Here is a 23,668-nt window from a genome sequence, read left to right as displayed (position 1 = left end):
CAGCCATGGATCCCTGGCCGTCCTCTCCCCCAGCTCCCCGACCCCCAGGGTCCGCTGGCCCAGGCAGCTCTGCCTTTTGCCTCTAACCCCGGGCCAGGCCATAGCGTCTGCGAGCCTTTGACCTGGGGGGCTGGACACTTCTGGGTGCTGGTCCTGGGTGCCACCAAGGGGTGTCTTCCTGGGGAGGCCTCTGCCCTCCTTGGGCAGCCTTGGTGCTTTCATCTGTGGTCACAGTCATGGTTGGTGGCCCGTGCTGTCCCTTCCTCCCGTGGACCTGGGCGGACCTGACACACCAGCCTCCCCTGGAGCTGACTGTGTTGGCAGTGACATTCAAGCCAGGAGCTGGGCCGGGACCAGGGCTGTGGGAGATGGTGGGCAGTGTGGGCAGGTCGGCATGGGGGCAAGCTGGCACGGTAATGGGAGCCAGAACACCCACCGGCCTGCATTGGCCCCAGAGGGTCCAGGAGTCCCGAGAGGCTGAGCCCAGGGACGCCTTGTGTGGAGCCTCCCGCTGGCTCTGAGATGCCCAGGGCAGCTGGGGTCTCCCTGCCCCAAGTCTCCTTGCCAGAGCTGCTGGGCGGCCCTTCTGCTTCCAAATCACCATGTGTCATTCGTGGTTTCTCCCCAGAACGCTGCTTTGAATGTTTCCTGGAGAAGAACCTGTAATTAACATGCCAGCTGCTTGCAGCTTAGCTCCGTACCGCCGCTGCACAGGGGTGACAGATGGTGACGGGCAGGGGCCCAGCCTGCTGCTCAGCCGTGGGGTTCCTGAGCCATGTCTGCAGCAGCCTGCGTGTGCACACCAGGCCCTGGCGTGAGCAGATGTGTCCGCAGGCCCCTGACGTGTGCTGGCCAGCACTGCAGGGCATGCGTGGTCAACCCGGCCCGGGTGGCACTCTTGCCCAGTTGGCATGGTCGCAGGTGGGGCTGCCCCTGCAGCTGGAGGAATGGAAATGGGCCCAGAGGACCCTTCCCCAGCAGGCAGCGGCTCGGGGCTGGGGGCAGGCAGGCGGCTCTGCCAGGAGACAGGGGGCTGGGGTTTGGAGGCCAGCTGGGCTGAGCTCAGGGTGGCTGCAGTCCTGCCTCTAGACCCAGATTTCACTGTGGAGGCCTCAGACACACCTGAGGGTGCCACTCAGGTTGGGGGCCGTGTCTGTGTGTGGCTCTCAGTGAAAGGGGAGTGTGTGTTGTGTACCCCTGTGTGTTGACATATGTCGGTCACATGCACGTGCCTTGAGGCGGTGTCTCTGTGTGGCCATGCGGCTGCACGCCTGCGCGTAGAAGCGTTACGTGTTTCTCTCTGGCCATCTGTGTGTGTGTCTGGGTCTTGTCCTCTCGCATGTCTGTCTGGAGGTGCCCGGATGTGTCTGTGTATGTAGCAGGTGGGTGTGTGCCACACGTGTGTGTCTGCATGTAAGTGTCCATCTGGGAGCCTGTGACCGGACGTGGCACGGGTGCATCTGTACATGTACAACTGTGATTCTGCAGTACGTGTGTGTGTGTGTGTGTGTGTCTGGCCACGTGGCATTGCGTATAGGTGTGTACCTTGGCCTGTGTGTCCCTTGCCGTCTGTGCGTGTCTGCAGTTGGGGCCTCAGGCCCAGCAGGGGTCACGCTTGTCCTTGCCTCTCCCCGACAGCGTCCCCCCACCCCCATACTAGGTGACAGGGCGGCGGGGGGGGGCATTTGTCACCTGACCTGGTTTATAGACCGTACTTAAAAAAGTTTAATTTGCCGAGATTTATCCCCAGCAAATCCCCAATTATCGTTCATCCTCAACAGCGTCTGTCCCGAAAGCTCCGTGCAACCTCCCCTGCCCGCCATCAAAGGTTCATTAGTGCCATAAAATTACTTAGAAAGTGATTTTCCTAATTTGACTGCTTGCAACCAAGGACACGAGGATTCGTCTCCCACCGAAGCAGGGGACTTGGGGCTTTCCTGTATTAAAGAGAAATGAGTATCTAGACTCCCGCCGGGGCGGGAGGCTGGCCCTGCCCCCACCCCAAGTGTGCTGCCCGGGGACGGGAGCGGAGGACGCCAAGCGGCAGTGACGCCGCGGTGACCCCGGCAGGTGTCCCACGCCACCCTCGGGGTGGACGTTGTTATCCTGGCGATGGCTGCCCACCCTGTAGATGAGGGCGCTGAGGCACGGGGGCAGAGAACCCGCTGCAGCGCCCACTGTCAGGAGGGGTCTCTGCTAAGGGACCCCCAGCCCTGGCCACACCTCGGCGTCCCTGCCGTCCCCTCCCGCCCAGCCCCGCCTGCCCCCAGCCCCTACTTGTCACCGATGGGAGGAAGCCTGCCCGCCACCTCGCCCGCCTGAGCCCAAGGCACAGCACCCAGCTGGTTGCCTCCCGCCCTCACTGGCCAGTCTCAGCTGAGCCGCCGTCCTCCCGCCCTCCCCTGGGCTTGGGTGCATTTGTTTCTTCCCTCCTCCCCTCAAGACACCTGGGTTGAGCGTCTGCTCTGCACCAGTCACCGCCCTTCACGGCAGGCTGGAAAGGAATCAAACCGCCAAGGCCCCTGCCCCGGGGGTGCGTAGCGTCCCTGTGGAGGCGGTGAGCGCTGCGAAGGAGTTTGCTTGGCGTGGCGGGAAGGCCTCCCCACCTCACTCTGACACCGGAGCGGCCCTGACACACACGCACACACAGGGAGCGGCCCTTGCCGGGGGGGCCCACATGTGTCGTGTGTCGGGAACAGTGCGGGGGTGGTCAGTGAGCCTCTAACTCTGGTTCCCAGTAGAGTGGTGGAGGGCTGGGAGGAAGGGGCGCCTGCCTGCACCCTGGCCTCCAGGATGCCCAGGCTTGCCTGGGTCGGGCGGGACCCCACCTGCCAAACCTGCCAGGGTGGCCCCCGTACACACATACACACGAGGAGACATGGTTAGCTGATGGGCGTGACTGCCTCAAGGGGGTTTCTGGAAATGAACTCTGAGCTGTTGGCTGGGCTGCAGAGAGCCTGCCAATCTCACGTCACCTGCACTGCAGCACCAGCCCCGGGACTCAGGGACCTCCACAGCTCGCATTCCTGGCACAAGTGGGTGAATAAGACGTGTCAAGGCCCAGCTGGCGCCCTGCCCCAGGGCCACGGAGGGGGCTGCTGCGGCCTGTGGTGCGCCCCTGGCTGGTCCCTTCCCCTCGGAGCCTGGGCAGTAGGGCAGAGTTAAAACTAGCAGCTGGCGTGGCCCAGACAGAGCCGACACGAGGGCTGGCAGGGCCCAGGCTGGCGCTGTGCCCAGCCAGCTGTTGCCGAGTACGTCTGTCTGGAGGGGCGGGGAGGGGGGCCGCCGGGGCTCATTGTCAAGGAAACACCTCGACATCTGGGGTCACGGGAGGCTCCTTTCCTCCCCATTCTGGGGCTTGGTGCCAGCTCGTGGTTGGTGGCCTCAGTTCCTCTGACGTGGGCCTCCCCCAGCGGGCTGGCTGGGCTTCCTCCAGCGTGGTGGCTGGTTACCAGGGTCCCGAGAGCTTGGAGGAAGCGGTAGTGGTGGTGTGGCCTCAGCTCCGGGTGGCACGGCGTGGCTTCCTGAGGCTGTGCTGTCGTAAGCACCCCTTAGGCTCGTGGGGAGAGGCTGTGGATGCCTCCCTTCTCTGGTCAGAGTGTCAGCACCTCACGAGAGGGGTGCAGGCACCTGGGCAGCCTGGGGAAGCACAGGCCGCTCACTAACCGGAGCCCCTCCCCACTGTGACGAGGCCTCTCACACTCAGGGGCGCAGCGGCTTCCGCTGGGGAAGTCGGCCGTGCACGCGCGTGTGACAGCTGGCATCAGCCCGCGCGCAGCCCTGTGAGGTGCGGCGGTGGCCGAGGCCGGCTGCGCTCTAGCCACGACGGCAGGGCCGTGTCCCGTGCCCCGTGTGTGCACGCGCCCGCCGCCCTGTGGCTCCTGCCGGCCCTCCTCCCGGACGTGCTCGTCGGGGCTCCCGGCTCCACACTCAGCTTTCTGCCCCGCCACCCTCTCTGGCAGGAGTGAGCGGCACAGCCCTGCCTTCTGGAAGCCCCGGTCTGGGGCTCGGGAGGGCAGAGCAGGTGGCCCCCGGGGACGGGGTACCTGGTTGGCCGCCTGCAGGTCACTTGCTAGCTTTGCCCGTAAGCCAGGGGCGATCGTGGCTGAGATGAGGTGCAGCACGTGGCGGGGGACTCGGCTCTCGTGAGCCTTCAGGGGCGGGAGGGCTGGTGGACGCGAGCGGCAGAGTCCTGCTGGCTGGCAGAGGCACCCGGGGTGCCCCTGGGCCATCCTGAGGCCTGCCTGCCCCCGTGCCCACCGCGGGAGCGGCTCAGCGCCCTCAGCCCCTGCAGCGCCCCCTGCACGCTCTGGCGGCCCGGGCCTCCGCTAACCCGCCCCGCTGCCCCCCTCACAGCCCGCGGCAGGCTCCGTCTTTATGAGGCGGGTTTACAACATCCGTTACCCTGCTTCTCGGGCCACTTCCGAGCAGCCGTAATTTGTACAAAAGCAATAAAAGCCCGTCAGGCTCTCCCTGGAGCTGGGAACTGCATCCTCGTCCCGCCTCCGAGCACAGGACAGTCCTCAGCCGCCCGCTGGGAAGGGGTCGCCAGGGACGGCGGGTGTGCGGTGGGCAGTGTCCTCACCTGTGATGCAACCCCAGCCCGTGCCCAGCCAGCCTTCTGTCAGGAGGCACCGTCTGCGCATACATCCATCCGTCTGTTCGTCCATTCTTCCATCGTCTGTCCTTCACTTGGCCCACCTCTCAGGGTCCTGGGGTGCAGCTGTGCCCCACGTTCGACCAGGCAGAGGACACGGAAGTCCTTCCCTGTGGGTTGATGGAGAGCCTGTGTCCCGCTGCCCCTGTCATCCGGCACCTCTCCTGGCCTGGCTTGGGGCAGGGGGGTCAGCACCGCCTTCTCGGCCAGTTGTGAGGGGTTCTGAACGAGGCATGTGGGTACATCCGTGGTTGTTATTCCCAGGGAAGCAGACCGTGATGTGTTCGCCTTGGGAGCCAGGGCCAGGAGGGGAGAGCGCCCAGGACAGCTGGACCGTTCTTCGTCGCTGACCTGGGTCGGTGGATGTGGCACCAGGAAGGGAATGGCCCTCAGGGCCTCTGCTCAGCTTCCTGTGAGCGGGCACTGGGTGGGGGGCCTCTCTAGGCAGGGGGCAGCAGGTTCTTCCTAAGAGGGGTCTAGGCCCCAGATAGAGAGGGACAGAGTGATAAATAAGAGAAGCAGGTGACCTGCACGGTGCTGTAGGCGTAGGTGGTGCAGGCACAGGGGTGCTGGTATGGGGGGTGGGTACTAGCTTTACACGGGGTGCTGGTGTAGACAGAGGAGCGGTCATGGGCTCGGGATTTTACCGGCACGAGCGGCCCCGAGTGGAGCCGTGTGCCTCTGACAGGTCTGCCTGCCGGGGCTTCCCATGGGCGCACTCTGAGCCCGTCTGTCTGTGGCCATCCTCTGCAGGCAGCCGGGTCCTTGGCCCCTGACTCTGCTGTCCCGCACAGAGGTCAGCCTGCCAGGGCACGGGGTGTGCAGCAGGCAGGCCAGGGCAGCATGTCCTTCCCCTGAGGGCTCCAGCGTCTGGGCCCCTCCGGGGTCCTGGGGACCCGGCCTCCCGGCCAGGAAACCTCCTGCGGCCACCCTCTGTCCGGCCAGACACTGGGGTGGGAGAAGGAGGCGTCCCGTGCTCCCCGGGGGTCCCTGGCCCAACCTTTTGGCCCTGAGCCCGCATCGTTCCCTCCGCCCCACCGCTGTGTGCTGCTTGCCCTCTCATGAAGCAGCGCCCCAGCGTGTGCTGCGGGGAGGCCGTCTCAGAGCCCCCACAGGTCACAGTCAGGTTGGGGTGGCACAGACCTGGACAGCCACCTGCCTCTGGGAGCCCTGGGCCCCCAGGCCCCTTGGCCTCTGGGCGCTTGACCCGGCAGGACGGCTTGGCCCTCCGGGTTGGTGAATATTCTGGCTCCTAGCTCTGCTCTATCAGGAACACGCTGGAGCCACCTCCAGGAAGGTCAAGTGTGGCCCCCAGGTGTCGATCAGGGGAGGAGCAGGGATGGCAGAGCCAGAGGCCACTAGCCCCTGCCCGCCTGGAGGCTGCACTGTCAGTCCGAGGTCCTGCGAAGCCTTAGGGGCTGAGCGGCCCGCTGGGCAGGGCCTAGCAGGGTCTCAGGTCGGGAGAGGAGGTGAAGCCGCCGGGCTGGGTGCCACCCGGTGCCCCAGTCTTCTCATCTGTAAGACAGTGGAGCCCCGGGACCCGCCCCACAGGGCTGCGGGGAGAACCCGCGAGCCTGCCAGGCGCCTGCTGTTACCCTCTGTGTGCGGCAGGTCGCTGTCACACTCCACGTGTCTGCCGAGGGCATCACTGAGGCCTGTGGCCTCTGCGCCGCCCGCCCTGGGGGCACAGGATAGCGAGTCTTGGGGTCCCTGCCCTGGTGAGGAGAGGGTGGGAGAAAGCAGATACGTCAGCGGCAGGTGCTTCCAGAGAGTGCTGGCTGCTGCAGAGGGCATCTGGGGGCAGCATCCCAGGAAGAGCCAGCAGGGAAGTCGGGCCAAGGGCAAGTGCAAGCTGGGGTGCAGGTGCGCCAGGGGCCCGAAAGGAGGAAGGGAGGGGCCCGCCAGCCCATGGCTTCAGCAAGGCTCGTCCCAGCTGCCCAAAACACATCAGGCGTCGGCACTCCTCTGGGTGGGTGGCTCCATGGGAGCTCTGGGGAGTGGTCAGCAAGCTGGACTGGAGGCTGGGAGGCCCTCTGCTCGCTGGGGGCCTGAAGCTTCAGGCGGGGTTGTCCGGGCCTCGGGTTTGACATGGGTGTCACCCGTCTGTATCTTGTGCTGTTATCTGAGCAAGGGTCGGATTTAGTGGCAAGAGAGCATTCATTCGTGAGGAAACCTCAAGTCTCCGTGGCATCTTGCAACCATCTTTAAAAGGCTCCCCCCACCCCCCATTATTTTATTTCAAACCGCAGCAGACCCACGAAGAGGCATCAGCCCACTGCAGAGGTAGGAGCTGAGACGCATGCACCAGCCCGCCCAGCGCTATGGAGCCGCTGACGGGAGAACACCCGCAGCTGGCCTTGCGGGGTCAGGCCTTCAGGGGGCCTTGGATCTGGGCCCCCCTTGGGCACTTAGCAGGCACTGCCAGGAGAAGCTACCCCGGACACCGTACCAGCCCCTGCCCTGCAGGCACCTCCATCCCGATGCCGAGCCCCTGGCCTCCGTACGGGGTCCCTCCCCTCCCCTGCTCTCCATGTGGAAGGCTCTGGGACATTCTAGAAACCACTGGCCCCCAGAGCTGTCTTGTCGTATCCCACTGCTTTGTGCACTCAGCTCTGGGCGTTCGGCCCCCGTAGCTGGGCGGCAGGCCGCAAGGTGGCCTCACTCATACTCCTGGCTCCTGGGTGGGCACAGACCCACCCTCTCCATGGCAGCTCGAGGCCCTCCACGGGGGTCTCCCTATGGGATAGTGGGGCGGCTCGGGGCTCTCGGGGGGCAAGGCAGCCCTGGGGCTGGCCTGGTGGCACGTGTGCCACTTTCCGTTGGTCGGCTCAGCCACGCCAGCCCAGGTCCGAGGGGAGGGGATGGGTCTCTGCCCTCGATGGGAGGGCGACCGAGAACATGCCTGCTGCGGTGTGGCCCTGCCGCCTCAGGACGCCCCTCGCCAGGCCAGCGAGCTGCTTCTCACTCGTGTGTTTGTCATGGTTGCTAAGTAACCAGTTGCCCTGACTTAGTTGCTTAGGGCAGCAGCGTTCACGATGAGCGTTTCTGAGGGCGGGCATTCAGGGGCGCTTGGCTGCGGACCTCTCCAGAGCGCAGCCTGCGGTGGGGCGGGGGGGCGGTGAGGCCCAGCTCTGGGCAGCGTGGTCACTCTGCAGTGGGCTCTGGGAGGGCTCGTGGGGGCCACCACAGCCCCCTCCCCAGGTTCCTCCCCCGCCCCTCTGGACAGGCGGCAGCTTCTACCCCTGGTCCCACTCGTCCCGCCCCTCTCGGCCTGCGGGGCGGCTGCAGAGGGGCGGCTGCAGAGGCGAGATGCGGCGGGCGCCCACCCCTCCTGACCCAGCCTGGGGTGCCAGCAGACCCTGAGCAATTCAGGCCCCTGGAGGCCCCTCCCCCCTCGCACGAGCCAAGGACTCTCGTCCAGTCTGGTCCTGTCCCTAGAGCCTGGACGCCGACGCTCTAGGGAACCCCTCAAGGCCACGGCCACATGTGCCAGGAGCCACGTCTGGAGGGACGGTCATTCTGGGGAGCGGGTGGGTGACAGGCAGGCCGCTGGGAGTGAAATTCAATTATGTGGAACAGGCGGGGCTGCCAGAACCCAGAAGGTTAGGAATTAATGTTAACACCGTTCTGGTTAAGACTTTTTGTGTTGATAAATAATTCATAAGGCAGTTAGCGCTTTGAGTCTGACAACAGGAGAATATATTAATACAGTCGACTCCAAAAAGGTCAGCGGCGGGTGGCAGGGGCCATCTTTTATTCATTCCTGACATGGGATCGTTCATTATTCCAGCCCAGTGAAGGCTGCGGGGAGAGCCGCCGATGAGAAAAGGGAGAGCGGGTTTGGTGTGACCCACCGTCCTGGGTGTGGAGGAAGGACTGGACCCAGCAGGCCCCAGCGAGGCCCCTGAGACGAGCCTTGAAAGCTGCAGCAAGGCCCCGCCTGTTCCCCTGCAGCTCGGGCGGGGCCGGGGGTGGGCGGGAAGTGGGTCCTAAAGCGGTGACTGCTGGCCGTCCCCAAGTATTTGTGGCGCCCTCGCTGTGGGCCAGGTACCACTCCAGGCCCCAAGGTCAGAGGATTGAAGAGAACCCAGAAATCCCCGCTCTCGTGGAGGCCATGGAGGGAGGGGCAGATGGGAAAGAGGGGAAGCAAGTCAAAGGAGTGTCGTGTCAGCAAAATTGCACGGAGCGGATGAAGCAGGAAGGGGAGAGGATGTGGAGGGTGCCCTGAGGCTCGGGGTCCAAGGGTGCTATCCGAGGAGAGGCTCGGAGGAGGGGCCCGGCCTCTCCGGGTACCTGTGGCATTGGCGTTCCTAAGGGGAATAGAGTGCGTGGGACCCTAGCCATCACGTGAGCATTTGTGTGTCAGTGTGTGTGTGTGCTTGGGCATGTGTGCAAGTATGTGTACAGGTGTGTGCGTGTACACGACAACGTGAGTACACGTGTGTACATGCAGGTGTAATTACAGTCACAATGTGGCCGGCCAGTGGCGGGGGGATGTCAGGTGAGCTGGTGGCCCGTGAGGCCTGTGGAGATTTGGGGACGTCACGTTTGCCCCGGGAATGAGGCGGATGTCACTCCTGGCACTGAGCACTGATGTGGCTGCTGCTCTGTTGCCAGGAGCTGCTGGTGGGGACAGATGAGGCATAGAGCGGAGGATGGGGGCTGCAGAGATAGACACGTTTGGCCCGTCTGGGGGCAGCAGATGTGCTAATCGGCTGGCGGAGCCTGCGCGGAGGGCTCAGGGAGGGCTCCCCGGAAGGACGGGGCTGCCCTCTGCGCCCCCTGTCCCCGCATCCTGCATCGCCCCTCACGGTGGGACCACATAACCCCAGCACAGAATTAGAAAGCAGAGAGTTCGGCCCTTGGTGAAACTGATGGGAAGAGAAGTTGCTGGGGGAAAATGACTCGTTCATGATGTGAGTGCCAGGCCTGAGTCCTGGCGTGGATGCGCAGAGCAGAGGCCATGGGGCGTTTGCAGTGCGTCCTCATCGCTCTTGGAAAAGTTACCCACAAGGAGATGCCCCAGTTCTCCTTGGTATCTGTGGGAGCTGCACCGGGATAAAATGAAAAGTAACTTTGTGTTGTTCGTAACAGGGTCAAGGCTCTGGTGATACTGAGCAGGTTGTCAGCTTTGTGAACTTTGTCTAACAGAACATTCCAGAATTATGTGAGGTGCTAGGCAATGCTGTGGGTACGGCCCCCAGCACAGGCAGAGCCCCACTCTGTGTGACACCCAAAGCACCCTCTGGATACCGACCCTCGAGACCCCATGAGGGGAGGAGGAGGGTGGGAGCGGCCAGTTGTCAGGGCCTAAGTCATCCAAATGCTCGTTCATTCATTCCCTGCCCGTGCTGTCCGGGGTCTGTGTGTACCCCACGAGTCATTCATTCATTCACTCCCTGCCCGTGCTGTCTGGGGTCTGTGTGTACCCCACGAGTCATTCATTCATTCACTCCCTACCCCTTGCTGTCCAGGGTCTGTGTGTACCCCACGAGTCATTCATTCATTCACTCCCTGCCCCCTGCTGTCCGGGGTCTGTGTGTACCCCCCGAGTCATTCATTCATTCACTCCCTACCCCTTGCTGTCTGGGGTCTGTGTGTACCCCACGAGTCATTCATTCATTCACTCCCTGCCCCCTGCTGTCCGGGGTCTGTGTGTACCCCCCGAGTCATTCATTCATTCACTCCCTGCCCCCTGCTGTCCGGCGTCTGTGTGTACCCCCCGAGTCATTCATTCATTCACTCCCTACCCCTTGCTGTCTGGGGTCTGTGTGTACCCCACGAGTCATTCATTCATTCACTCCCTGCCCCCTGCTGTCCGGGGTCTGTGTGTACCCCCGAGTCATTCAGTCAGTCACTCATTCCCTGCCTGCGCTAGACTGCAGGAATGAGATCTTTGTAGTTTTTTTTTTTGGCCTTGCCGCGTGGCATGTGGGATCTTATTTCCCCGACCAGGGACTGAGCCCGTACCCCCTGCATTGGGAGCGCGGTGTCCTAACTCCTGGGCCGCCAGAAGTCCCAGAACGAGATCTTTGTTCTCAGGGAACTTGGGTGTCACTGGAAGGGGGCTGATGATAAACAAATTAGCAACTAACTGAAGACGGCTGCAGGGCGAGGTCGGGACTGCATAGGCAGCTGTGCAGAACTGCACCCGAGCCCAGCTCAGGGAAGGGTGGGGAAGGCCAGCCTGGCAGGGGAGTGGGGGCGGGGCAGCAGGCCAGTCGCACAGGCCAGGCGTGGGAAGGCCTGGAATTCTGTTCCAGGTCCTCCTGAGGTTGGCAGGTTGGGAGGGGAGGCTTTTGCTGTGCCCGCCTCCCCTCTCACTGGGCACCGGCTCCACCCCAGACTCTCCCCACTGAAGACAGACCACACGCTGGCTGCTCGGAAGCCGCGGCGTCCACAGCGACAGCTCAGACTTGGGGCCTGGGATGAAGCCGGGCTGCCAGCAAGACCCGCGCCGTGTCCCCGGAGGCTTCCCTCAGAGGCAGCTCTCAGCCGCGTCTGAAAGTGCAGGAGGGGCCCCAGCCCCCCACCCCGCCGGCTCTCAGGCCCCGCGAAACCCTCGGCCAGGCTGCAGGGCCATCTCTTCTCAGCCAGGCTTGGCGGCCGCTGTGGCCCCCAGAGCTCCACCCACTGCCACCTCTGGCTCCGGCTCCGGCCGGCGAGGCACAGGCGCTCAGGCAGGAGCGGGGAAAGGGGAACGGGCTGTGGGGCTCAGTCCTCCTGGCCCGGAGGGGCCTGGGGCAGGCAGGTGGGCCGTGTGGGCTGAGCACCTGGCCCAGGCGGACTCGGGCCCCTCTGTCCCCGCTGCGCCCACCCCATGACGGATGGCGTCCCCACAGCGCATCCCTGCTCGGTGGTCTCCCCACCTTCTCTCTGCTCACAGAGGCAGTCCGCGCTCGGCTGTTAGGATGCAGTAACTTAATTGCTCGTTAATTGAGTAATTAGTGCTTTGTTTTGCTTTAAAGCCTAAACACTCACAAAAAGTGACTTAGCTGAGTAAACAAGAATGGGATTTTCAGGATCCACCATCCAGGCATCATGCCTAGCTAATCAGGGCCGACTGTGACTTCCTGGGCCGAGGGGGCCAGGGGCTCTTTGAGGGGCAGTACTGGGACCTCAGTCCAGTCTTGGCCACCACAAGGGAGTCGCTGGCGTGGGGCCCTGACGACATGGGCCAGGTTAAGACTGTGGGTTCTGGAGCCCTGCTCACCCACCCTCCAGCCATGCCCTAGGAGGACTCCCAACCGCTCTGCCTCAATTTCCCCATCCATAAGCAGGTAGATCTGTGGCGGGGCCTAGCGAAGTGTGTGGAAGCAAGCCCAGTGAGCAAACACAGCATCAGCCCCGTGCCCTGTGGTTTTCTGGGCCTCTGCCTCTCTTCTGCCCCCACTCCTGCCAGCCCTGCGGTCCCAGGGCTTGCCTGGGGTTCTAGGGCAGGTGGACAGTGGCACAGGGCCATTTGGGGCCTGGACCCAGCTCACGGCCCCTGCTCAGTGGCCATGTGGCCGCAAATAAATCCCTTTAACCTTTGAGCCTCTGCTTTCTCATCTGTGAAGTGGGCTTATGCCACGGTGAGCACTGGTGGCTGCGGCCGCCCTTGAAAGGAGGTTGGTGCCAGCCTTCTCCAGCCGTGTGCCCAACTCCCAGCACTTCAGAGCCGGTCACCCGACAACCCCATGGGCACCCCATTCCACAGATGAGACAGCGGAGGCCCCAGCACTGCCCTTCTGGCACGCCCGCCCCCGAGGGCCCCCAGGGTCTACTTCTGACAGGGAGGGGGTGCCTGGCTGAAACCCTCAGCCGCGGTGCTCCTTTACATGTTGGAGGTGCGCATACAAGGATGAGAAGTGGCCTTCCCACTGCAGAGCGTAACCAAACAGCGCTGCCTCTTCCCAGGCTGCCCACTGCCCAGCAGGGGTTCACAGCTCCTCATTGGCTCTGTATTTTAGCTGAATCGCTTAATTGGCATGTGTTCTACATCCCCATAGAGCGTTTGCAGCAGAAACGAAGGTGACGCTTCCGCCCGGGCTGGGGTCCCTCTGCTCCCCAGACAGTGACGCCCCTCTCTTCTCCCCCAGTTCTTCCAAAGCGGCTCCAAAAAGCAGAGTGTTTAATAAGCTGGAGCTGATGTGCAGGCCAAGGGCGGGAGCCCCGAGCGCAGGCACGGACTGTCCACACAGCCACCGCTCCTGGGCCCACGTGGCCCCATGGCAGGTCGCCTTACTGTTCAGGTGCCACACACTAGTGGGACATCTGGCGGGACACGCTAGGGTAGAGCAGCCCTGGACAGGGTGCCAGGTGCTCATGTGTGACATGCTTCAGAGCACGACTCCCATGTCCTGGCGCTCAGGTGTGCAAAAGGCACACATGAGCCACGAGAACATGCCCAGCGAGCGCTGCCCACGCCGAGGACTGGTGCCACCTGGGCTTCCCCGGGCGTCCCCTGGCACACCTCCGGCCACATGGCTACGACCCAGGGCAGGGGTCAGCACCGGCTGCCCAGCAGCTCAGACCTTCCTCGCTGCCACGCTCAGGTGGCCTGAACAGAACATCCTGTCACCTTCCGCTCACGCACAGACCGCGGATCCTGCCTACTTTTTCAGTTTGCAGCTGCTCAGGCCTTTGCAGGTGACGGTGCCCACTGGGAGCCCGGCCCAGGCCAGGGGGAGGGACCGGCTCTCCTTGGCCCCCAGTAGCTCTGCAGTCAGGGCCTGCTGCTGGGCAGGGGCCAGCCCACCCCAGCCTCCAAGCGCCAGGCCACACTGACCCTGAGCCTGCTGGACCCCTGGATGGAGGGGGGGCCGCCTGAGTGAGAAGAAGGGCCAGGGCGGTTTCACACCCTCCTTCCAGCAGCCCCCCGGCCGCCCCTCGACCTGTGTCTCTGTTGCACAGTGGAGACTCCGCAGCGATCAGGAGGGACACCCCCGCCCCCAGGGGTGACTTTGGCCCAGCCCTGGGTGCTGGAACGTCTGCTGGGGGCACAGGCTCAGCAGCAGGGCTCCCTGCCCATGAATTTTTCATGCCTTTGTTTGGGGAGTGGGAGAGGCAGCCTTCCTCAGCGCTGCTGTGACGCAGCGGTAATTAACGTTCGCCCTGAGAGCAGAGCAAGGCCTGTCTCTGCGGCTGCTGAACAGCCGTGTCAATTTGTGGAGGCCCGTGAGCCGCCCTCGCCCCAAGCAAGTAGCTGCCCAGGTTTCTGGAAGGGTCTCGGTGACGGAGGCCAAGCTCTCCAGACCTGCTGTGCAGGTGCCCCCAGGGAAGCAGGCATTGTCCGGCGACAGTGTCTGTGCCCAGGCCCGTGGATGGCTCAGGTGCCTCCAAGGGCTGGTCGGGTGATATGGAAGAAGGGGCCGGGGCACATCACGGTGACGGCAAAGGTGACAGTGGTGATGATGAAGATGACGGTGATGATGGGGGTGACACTGAGGAAGGTGGAGATGACGACGACAGCGGCTCACGCTTATGAAGCCCAGACTGCCAACCAGCTGCTGCTCTGAGCTCTCCACCCACACTGACTAATTTAACCCCAAGCCACCGCAGCACGAAGGCCCCCGTCTTGGCAGACGAAGAACTGAGGCTCAGAGAGGTGAGACGAGCAGCCACCATTATCGAGAGTGAAGGCAGGACGGAGCCCCGGGCTCCAGGACCCACCGGGGGGGCTATGTCCCCCGCATGCGACAAGGGCCAGCACTCAGGCCCTGGACGTCAGGAGAGGTGGGGAGGGGGCCCAGCGGAGCCCTGCCTGGCACTGGGCAGGGCTGTATGTGGCATGTGGTTCCGCATTCTCAGTAAGACACAGGGTCTCATGAGAAATCTCCAGATTTTTAAATATTGGCAGTGAATTTTCTTTTTTTTTTTTTTTTTTTTTTGCGGTACGCGGGCCTCTCACTGCTGTGGCCTCTCCCATTGCGGAGCACAGGCTCCGGACGCGCAGGCTCAGCGGCCATGGCTCACGGGCCCAGCCGCTCCGCGGCATGTGGGATCTTCCCGGACCGGGGCACGAACCCGTGTCCCCTGCATCGGCAGGCGAACTCTCAACCACTGCGCCAACTGGGAAGCTGGCAGCGAATTTTTTTTTGAAAATTAGGCCAGTTAGGCCAAACAAAGCCTCATCCAGCTCATGGCTTCTCACGCTGTGTCTCAAGGCCATGTCCACCCATGGATGGGTCCCTCGTCACATCACGTCCGTGAATGACACGCAGTTAAGCCTTGGGCATCCCCACGTCACATCTATTAGCGTGAGTGACACAGTGGCCTGGGACGTGGAAGAGCTGAGCTTTGGGGCTTTGGGATGCGGGACCCTGAGCTCACATCTGCCTCTGACCTACACGGGGTGGTCTTGAGCTCCCAGCGGGGTGCCTCTCCCCAGCCACTCATTAGAGTCACCTGGCCCAGGCTTCAGGCTGACGGGGTCTGAGGTCCCTTGGGTGAGCTGAGGCGCACTCAGGACTGTTACCCTCTGGGCTGACTGAAGGATGGGCAGAGGGGCTGGTCCTGGATGAGTAGGCCTACTGGTTCATTGTTTGCTGGCTCGACCAGGCTGGGAGGAACTGGTAGGCAAGTAGAGGGGTGTGCTGCCTCCTGAGCAGGATTGGAGCTGGGGGCGAGCAGGGAAGGGTAGAGTTGATACTGGGCTCTTATCTGGGCCAAGGAGTGCTCCCTTCCTGGTCACCAGCCATCAGGGTCAGGCAAGAGCTGGCACTTCCAGGGCTGAGAGACACCTCCCTGAAACTCTCAGGTTTGGGCCTTCAGCCATTCCAAAGGGGAAACCCTCATTCTTGGCCTAGTTGGAAGACAATAATAATCTTGAGTGGTGATGGTGGTGGTGGCGGCGGTGGTGAAAATACAGCCACACGGTGTATCATGATGAGCGCACACCCAGCACTGTCCTAGTGCTTTGCATGTATTCACTCATATAAGCTGTACAACGATCCTGTAGGTGGGCTGTTGGCTCTGTTTTACAGAAGCGTAACTGAGGCACAGAGAGGTCGTGGTACTTGCCCAGGGCTGCACAGCGTCAGAGCAGGCGTCTGCTCCAGAGCCCATGTCTTGGGCTCCCACCATACCCAGCACATCCCTTGGGGCCTAGGGGCTGTCCCCTGCTCTGTGGACTCCCCGCCTAGACCCGCACCCACACCAGGATGACGCCCTCCAGGACCCGCCCAGCCCAGCGCAGCCCCGTGAAGGTCGCCCCACTCAGGCAGCTCCCACAAGACAGATGGGGCTCTTTTTCTCTCTTTGTCCTGATTAATTGCCTCATTCAATTCCGACTCTATTGCAGTTCAACGTTAATTCAGTGGGACTTAACGTGAATTCATTTGCAGTGCAGCCTGAAAACGGTGAGCTGTTTGCTTAATTATAGGCTCCGTGGCCTCGCTGGAAAGCACCCTCACCCCCTCCTCGATGTCAGATCATTTAGCTGTCACCAGTGGCACCGTCCGAAAGCGCAGAAAGGATGAAACCGGGCCTGGGGTGGAGAAGGGCCAGGCCTAGGGGTGCTTCCAGGCTGCCCAAGGGACAGGTGTGCTGCGCCCGAGGCCCGGCCCCCTGACGGTCTGGTGGGATTGCAGTTTCCACCTCAAGGGCTAGTTAGGCATAAAGAGGCCTGATTGGGGGTGTCTGGCAGCTCGGCTAATTCTGCAGCATCAGAGGGGTTCCTGTCCCCCACAGCCCCCAGTTCCCCCCACCCCTCCCTCCTGGCACAGAGAGCGTCCGGAAGTGCCGGTCATGTGGCCGCACAACAAAGCTCAGTCCAAGCTCGCTGCGCAGTGAAGCTTTGCACGTTCTGGCCACTCGCCTTTCCAGCCTCATCTCCCACCTCCCCTTCTCGCCTTCCTGCTCTGTCTCTGGGTTTCAGCCACCCGGCTAGAGCCAGCCAGCCATGAGGGGTGGACCTGGCCTCTCACCGTGGTTGTACGGCCAGGAGACTGGGCCCGTGGTCCCTTTTGCCATTTGTGAAGGGACACCCGCCCTGGAGGTCTTGGGCCAGGCCCTGCAGGGTGCAGTGCGAGGTTGGGGGCCAGAGGGTCCGCGGGGCTGCTGTCAGCCTCAGGAAGATCCCCCCTGTCCCCAGGGTCACTCTCCGCCTGATAAAGCACACGCAGGCTGCCCCAACTCGGCGAACTCTGTCATTGGACCCACCCCGGCCCTCGCCCCAGGGCGCGGAGGGCGTGTGCCGGATCGCAGATGGGTCTGGTGGAGGGCCCCACAGAAAGAGCACGTGTCTGGAGCACCTCCTCATGTCTGCCTGGGGCCCATCACCCTCCTGTGCGTCCCGGGGAGATTTATTTTCAGCAACATAATTCACTTGACATAAACGTGTCACAATTACAGTTGCTGGGGAGAGATTCTTTATGGTTTATATTCTTTTAGGGGGAAAATTGCTGTGGTTTCTTTTTAAAGCTCTGCTCACTGAAAATGGAAAACAAGGATTTGTTTGCACGATTTTCACAATCTTCCCTTAACCAGCTGCGCTACCACGTGGGGCGGATTCTGCTGGGGCACCTGCAGGGAGGGCGGGGGAGCAGGTGGCCCCCACCCCGCCAGGCAGCACCTGCAGCACAGGCTGTCCTGACTGCTTGTCTTCCACGGGTCCCAGCTCTCACTGCCCCCCGCCCGCCCTGCGGCCCCTTCAGGCCACCCGAGGCTGGGCCTCTCTGTCTCCCTGCCCAGGCGGTGCCCAAAGTCCCTCCCCTGAGCCCTGGTCCTTCGGCCTCGTAAGCAGCCAGGGGTCCCTCGCATCTCACCGCGGCACCCCCGCTGCCTGGAGAGCTCAGCACCTGGGAGGGAGCCTGAGGGGGCGGGGGGCTGCTCCACGTGTTTCCTGGGGTTACCGGGTAGCTCGGGCCTGCTGGGGCATGCCGGTGCTGGCCTGCATCTGCCCGGTCACGTGCACTCCTCTGTCTCACCTCTGCCTCGCCTACCCCCACAACCGGCCCCCTGCCCGGGTCCTATGGAGCTCCCATCCAGGGCTTGCCTAGGCCCCCAGATCCCTCCCGGCTCCCGGTGCCTGGGCCCCTGGTCCTGCTGGCTGGGGACACCCCCATCCCAGACCTGAGGCCCCGAGTCGGGGCGTGGGGCAGCCAGAGCCGCCTCCTCTGGCCCTCCCCACCAGCCCAGGCCCCTCCCACACTCTCACCTTCTCAGCCCCTAGCACCCGACCTGCCTCTGGGGCGCTGACTCACCTCTCTCTCTCTCTTCCCCCCACTGCAGTGTGACAGCGAGAGCGACGGGGATGACAAGGTAAGCCTTCCACCCCCTCACCTGCCCCTCCTGCTGACCTGGACACCAGGCAGAAAGGTCATGGTTCTCCTGTGGGGTGTGCGGGTGACTGTCGCCTCCCCGACCTGGCTGAGGACCAGATGCGGTAGACGTCCACGCTGGGACCTGGGACGCTGCCCGGGCCCCTTGGGACTGCAGGACCGGGCCCCAGCTCCTGGCCTGTCAGCAGCTGTCTCAGTCCAGGGTTCCCTGGGATGGGGGAGCCGTGGGCAGAGCGGGGGCCACACTCTGTTGCGTTTCCATGCTGGGGGCCGTAAACATCACCCCAAAACAGAGACTTCCGCTAATAGCAACAGCGCCTGGCCCCTCGCAATTCCCTCCTACCCCCCGCTTTTCAGGAACAATGAAGTTTCTACTAACTCGGGATTTATGCAGTGGGAGAGTTAGCACAGGGACAGCCGAGGGGCCTCCCGGAGGTGCCGGCATCCTTCTGCGTTCCTTTCCGCAGCTCCTGCCTTGGCCCTTGGGGTGCAGGAGACCTTGGTCCTGGCCATCTGCAGGGCCCTGTGTGTCCTGGGGGAAGGGGAGGAGCTCTTGGCTCAGCAGTTACTTGCAGAGCACCTACTGTGTGCTGAGCTCTGTGTGGGCAGGGATGCAGCTGGGGGCGCCACTCGGGACTAGCTCTCAGGGGCAGCGCCCAGCAGCAGCAGGCACAGGCGTGAGACCCAGCGGGTGCAGGCGCCTGGCACTCACCGCCCCAAAGCCCTGTGGGGCAGGGACTGTCGCCATCTGATGTAAAAGTGGAGACCGAGGCACAGAGAGGGTAAGGAACCTGCCCGAGGTCACACAGCTGGAACCCGGGCAGGCTGGGCACGCCGTCCTTGGTGAACGAGCTAGCAGCCCACCTGAAAGGCCTTCGGTGGTGAGACGGCAGGAGGTGGCCGCGCCGCTGTGGTGGAGCCCCTCGTCCTCGGGGTGGGGCCCCCCGGGGGTGGCGCTGGGCACCAAGGAGGACAAGTGTCCAGGCAGCGGGGCCAGTGTGCATGAGGGCTCTTCGTGTGAGGCGGATGGAAGGGCAGCTGAATACCGACTGGCGTCTAGGCAAGTTTCTGTGAACTGGAACGTGGTCCCGTCGGGGGGTCTGTGCCGTGTGAGAGCCTCAGTTGCTGCCTCTGTGGTGTGTCCTGACCTGCGTGGGCAGGAGCTGTGAACGGACAGACGGCCAGCCCCCCTCGTACAGGCTTCACGCTCAAGCACAGAGCAGCCTATGAGCAAGTGTGGAAAGAACCCAGGCCGGCTAGCAGGGTGCTCAGGGTCAGGGCAGGCCTGCTGAAGATGCCTGGGGTCCGGATGACCAGCCTCATGAGGTAGAGCACGGGTCTGGGCTGGGCAAGCGTTCATCCCACGGGCCGGGAGGGGGCAGGAGTCGCACGGTGAATGGAGGAGGAACAGGTGTGGGCGGCTGAGGCTGGGGGTGCGCCGCCCAAGGCGAGGGGCCCAGAAGGTCTGTGTGGAGTCCTTGCTGTGGTCTAGACCATCCGGGGAAGGTGGCCAGAGGGCAGGGCAGCTAGGAAGTGTCTGTGGTCCCGAGTGCTGCCCCTCAGCCGTCCTGTGGGTGGACAGGGTGTCGGGCCGCCGGTGGGCACTGGGACAGGTGCCGCGTTTCCGCAGGAGCTGTCACTCCTGATGTCTTTTTTTTATATAGAAATTTATGTATTTATTTTGGCTGCATTGGGTCTTCGTTGCGGTGCGCGGGCTTCGCATTGTGGTGGCTCCTCTTGTTGCGGAGCACGGGCTCTAGATGCACGGGCTTCAGTAGTTGTGGCTCGCGGGCTCAGTAGTTGTGGTTCATGGACTCTAGAGCGCAGGCCTCAGTAGTTGTGGCTCGCGGGCCTAGTTGCTCCACGGCATGTGGGATCTTCCCAGGCCAGGGCTCGAATCTGTGTTGCCTGCCTTGGCAGGCGGATTCTTAACCACTGCGCCACCAGGGAAGCCCCACTCCTGATGTCTTTAATGTGTTAGATCGCAGCACCTGGGAAAGTGCTGCGCTGGGCCATCACCTTCAGCACCTCCTTTAATTGCAGATCTGCAGGAAACGCTCTCTGAGGCCATGGGCTGCTTTGAGGGGGTGTGGGGAGGGGCTTCTGAGACCCTGAGGCAGCTGACTGCTCTGTCCAGGGGCCCCTTGGTCAGCGCTGGGTCTGGCATGTTTCACCCTCCACCCTTGGTCCACCCCTCCTGCCGGAGCGAGGACCCTGGAGTGGAGACCAGGCGCTGGAAGGGGCCGAGCCAGGGCACAGCCCCACATGGCAGCTCCGACCAGGCACGCCGAGAACTTCTGCCCAGGGCCGTCAACCCCGGGCACCGAGGCCAGCAGGCTGTGACCGAGGGCTAGCCGGAGGCCGTGGCTTTGGCCTCCTCTGCATTCACGCCCACCCGCGCACTGGCCGTGGCCCCGAGCTCAGCCTGGCCAAGGACTGATGGGCACAGCGGGCGCGGTCACTGGGGGTGGCCCGGGAGCTCGCTCTGGTCGGGTCTGGGGTGGGGTCTGGAACCAGCAGTTCCTCCTGGCGATTCCCCGTGCAGCGTGAGGGAAGAGCCCCACTCTGAGGGTCTTTGGGAAGGCCAGGGTCCGAGTTCCAGAGGCCTCTGCTGGGAGAGACTGGCTTCTGCGCTGGGGCTGACCCCGTGGCACTTTCATCGGGCCTCGGCGGCCGGGGCTCCCCAGGAGGAGGGGCAGAGCCCAGTCTTCCCCATGGTGACTGGGCCCCGGCGTGGCCATGGCGGTGGGCCCCCAGTGGGCTGCACAGGCGATTTGGGCATGTGACCACCCCTGGCTCCGTCGCGGGCAGGCCTTAGTGGGGCCCAGGCAGGGGGTGGGAGAGAGAAGCCTCCCACTGTCGCCACCTGCCCCGTGAGTGATGGGGTGCCTCTGCTGGGCTATGGTGAGCTCTGAGTGAGCTAGCACAGGGTGACTGGGCCTGCCACTTGTGGGGCGATGGGCCCCCTGAAGTGGGCAGAGCCGGGCCATGCTGCAGAGAGCCTCTCGGCTGATGAGCCAGGGAAAGGTACAGGATTCCTCCCCGGTCACCCGAGTCTGCCTTCTCCATGAGCACATGGGGCTTCTGGGACACTAGGTTGTGTTCCAGACAGCTGGAGATGCAGGCCAGAGGCCAGGGCCGAGATTCCACACAGCTGACCATGGTGCTGCTCGGAGAAGGGGGCCTGGACGGAGCCCAAGAGCTGCCTGGTGGTGGGGAGGTCTTGGGGCTTCCCAGAGCTGCCCCCTGGGATAGGGGCCCCCTCTAGGGCCCAAGGGCTGTTCACCAACCAGCATGGACAAATCTTGGTATTTCTGCCGCCGGGACGGGGATGTGTGTGGTCAGCACTGGCTGGGCTGTTGTGACTCGCCAGGCCCTGCGTGGCTGCCTGGGCTGTAGGTCTGGAGGCTGCAGCTGCCCTCACTCTGCCCTCACCAGCTCTCCTCTGGGCGTGGCACAGTTTCCTTGCTCCCCAGCTCACATCTCTGCCCTTACCAGAAGGATGCAGAGACCTCTGTTGCCTACGCGATAAACTCCCTACCTCTGTCCTGGCTTTCAAGGTGCACACACCAACTGTCTACCACATGGCCCCGTGTCAGGGAGGAAGCTGTAATGGAACTGGACTAGAGAAGGAGTTTGCATTTCTCACCTAAAGGCCCGGATGTGGACCCTCCCGGCTGGCATGGCCTGTCTGTGGTCATCAGGCTCCTCTGTCTTTCTGCTTGGCCATTCTTGGCATATGGCTTCCTTCCTCATAGCCACCTCTTAATCCACAGAAGCAGCTGTAGCACAAGCCATCTTATCTGCTTTCCCCTTTCCCACATCATTGATCTTACAGCCTGACTGATCACCTCCTGCGTGGTGACGCAGGGATGATGTTGATGTAAAATGTACAGTGGGGCCGAAGCAGAAGGAGGGAGGGAGGGAGGGAGAGAGTGGCTGAGCTCAGAGAGGCCACATTGTAAAAAGTCATGGCAAGAAATTCAGCTTTTGATCCAAGTGTGGTGGGGAGCCACCATCCTGGGAGGTCCCTGACACACAGCCTCCCCCTGGCAGTGCTCCCCAGGGACACGAATTATGCACCAAGGGTATCACCTGCGGTCCAGACCTCTCTGTTTCCTCCATGGCAGGGACACCCGGTTACTCGAGGCTGTTTGGGTCTGAGTTGGGGTGGTGGGTATGGAGAGACCTTTGGAGCTCCTTCTGTCCTTTACCCGAGCTGGGTTTCTGGGCAATGAGTAACTTCCTCTGGGCCTGTCCAAAAGCAGGCGCAGGTCAGAGGGCCAGGGTGGACACTTGCCTGGGACCTCGGCCAAAGTTACCATCCCCCGCCTTCCCCACCCCCTAGGGCAGGGAGAGCAAAGAGAGGCGTCCACCCTCTGCCGCACGCCGGGGCAGAGCCCTGCCTTTCCGAGGCCGCGAGAGCACAGGTGGCAAGGAAAACACCGTCCGCTGACAGCAGTGCCCTGGCCTCCCCTGGAGCCTGGCCGCGAACAGGCTGAACGAAGCTGGGACAAGCCTGACTTGTCACACTTCTTGGTGCACAGCAGACTGGAAGCAGCGGCCAGAAGCCCCCCGGGCTGCGGAGACCCAGCTGGGTGTGCAGGCGGGGCGGGAGAGTGAGGGCGGAGCCCCGTGCGCGGGGGTCTGTGGGAGCTGACTCCACACCCGTGCTGGGCGCTGGGGATGGCGTGCCAGGCAGGCAGCCCCAAGGAAGCCTCCTCCTGGGCAGGGCGGCGGGAAGACCAGGGCTCCGTGTCTCCTGGCCGGTTTGCGCCCCCGCGCCCGCCAGCGTCTGAGGTCAGGGTCTGAGGGCAGCTGCACCTCCAGGGCCCACGGCTGCCCCTCCTGCCCTGCTTGCCTGCCCGGCCCCGGGCTCCTGCCGGCCCACCCGCCCCTTGCCCACCGGCCTTGGGCTCTGCCTCTTGGCTCGAGGTGCGGACATGCTGAGGACGGTGTGCCTCCCAGACAGGGACAGTCGGAAACCTGCGAGGCCTCTCCAACCAGCCCAGCCCCGGAGGCTGACGCGCAGACTTAGGGACAGACAGACAGATGGAAAACCTCTCCGCCGCCTCCCCTTCTGCGGGACCAGGCCCTGCCCCGGGGGCAGCCCACGCCCGGGATGCAGGCCCCCCGCCCCCTGAGACGCTCCCCTCGCCACAGAACCCCTACATGCTTCCCCACGCCCCACCCCGGCCCTGCTCTGGGCGCTCAGTGCTGGCGGGGAAGGCGGCCTGAGCTGCCAGGAGGCTCCGGAGCCGGGCGGCCAGATGGCTGCGGTTGGTGTCTAACTGTTGTTTTATTGGAAAAATACGGGGTGAAAAATTGTGTGGGGCTCGTCAGGCAGCCTGCTGGTCCGGGCCGGCTGCCGTCTGCCTGAGCGGCCCAGCCAGCACCCAGCCCTCTCTTGAGGGGTGTCTGTCTGGCCTGCCCACCAGGCTCGCCCCTCCAGCCCGCCAGGACGTGCTCCCCGCACTGGGCTGCGGGAACAGGCAGGGCCGGGGATGGGGCCGTCAGGTGGCTGGCCGGAGGGCCGGGTATCCTCCGAGGGCAGCCCTGCAGCCCCGAGCCTCGGTCTTCTCTTAGGTAAGCGTTGCGAACGGGGGTTGTGGCGGTGCCTGTGGCCCGGGGTGGAGGCTGGGGCTTGGGGGGTCAGCACTTGCTGCTGAGATGGCCGGGCGGGCGTCCGCCCCCCAGGCCCCGGGTCAGCCTCGCTGCTCGGGGCCCTCGGTCTGCAGTGAGCACG

At 63.6% G+C, this 23,668-nt stretch overlaps 1 protein-coding gene across 10 annotated transcripts in view; it reads left to right on the top strand.

The window, feature by feature from the left end:
• Positions 1 to 23,668, top strand: part of FBRSL1 (fibrosin like 1) — an 84,193-nt gene that overhangs the window by 35,131 nt on the left and 25,394 nt on the right. For all 10 annotated transcript variants that reach the window (XM_089894283.1, XM_022598144.3, XM_089894282.1 and 7 more), the window contains exon 5: positions 17,873 to 17,902. In XM_089894283.1, coding sequence (XP_089750409.1) covers positions 17,873 to 17,902 — 30 coding nt within the window. The remainder of the gene's footprint in view (positions 1 to 17,872; positions 17,903 to 23,668) is intronic.

This window comes from Delphinapterus leucas, chromosome 14, assembly GCF_059928025.1.
Source record: "Delphinapterus leucas isolate spDelLeu-1000000601 "Yukka" chromosome 14, BTC_Dleu_Yukka2, whole genome shotgun sequence".
In the NCBI taxonomy this organism is placed as follows: Eukaryota; Metazoa; Chordata; class Mammalia; order Artiodactyla; family Monodontidae; genus Delphinapterus; species Delphinapterus leucas.
Note: the sequence above shows the minus strand (reverse complement) of the source record. Positions and strands in the feature narration are given on the sequence as shown.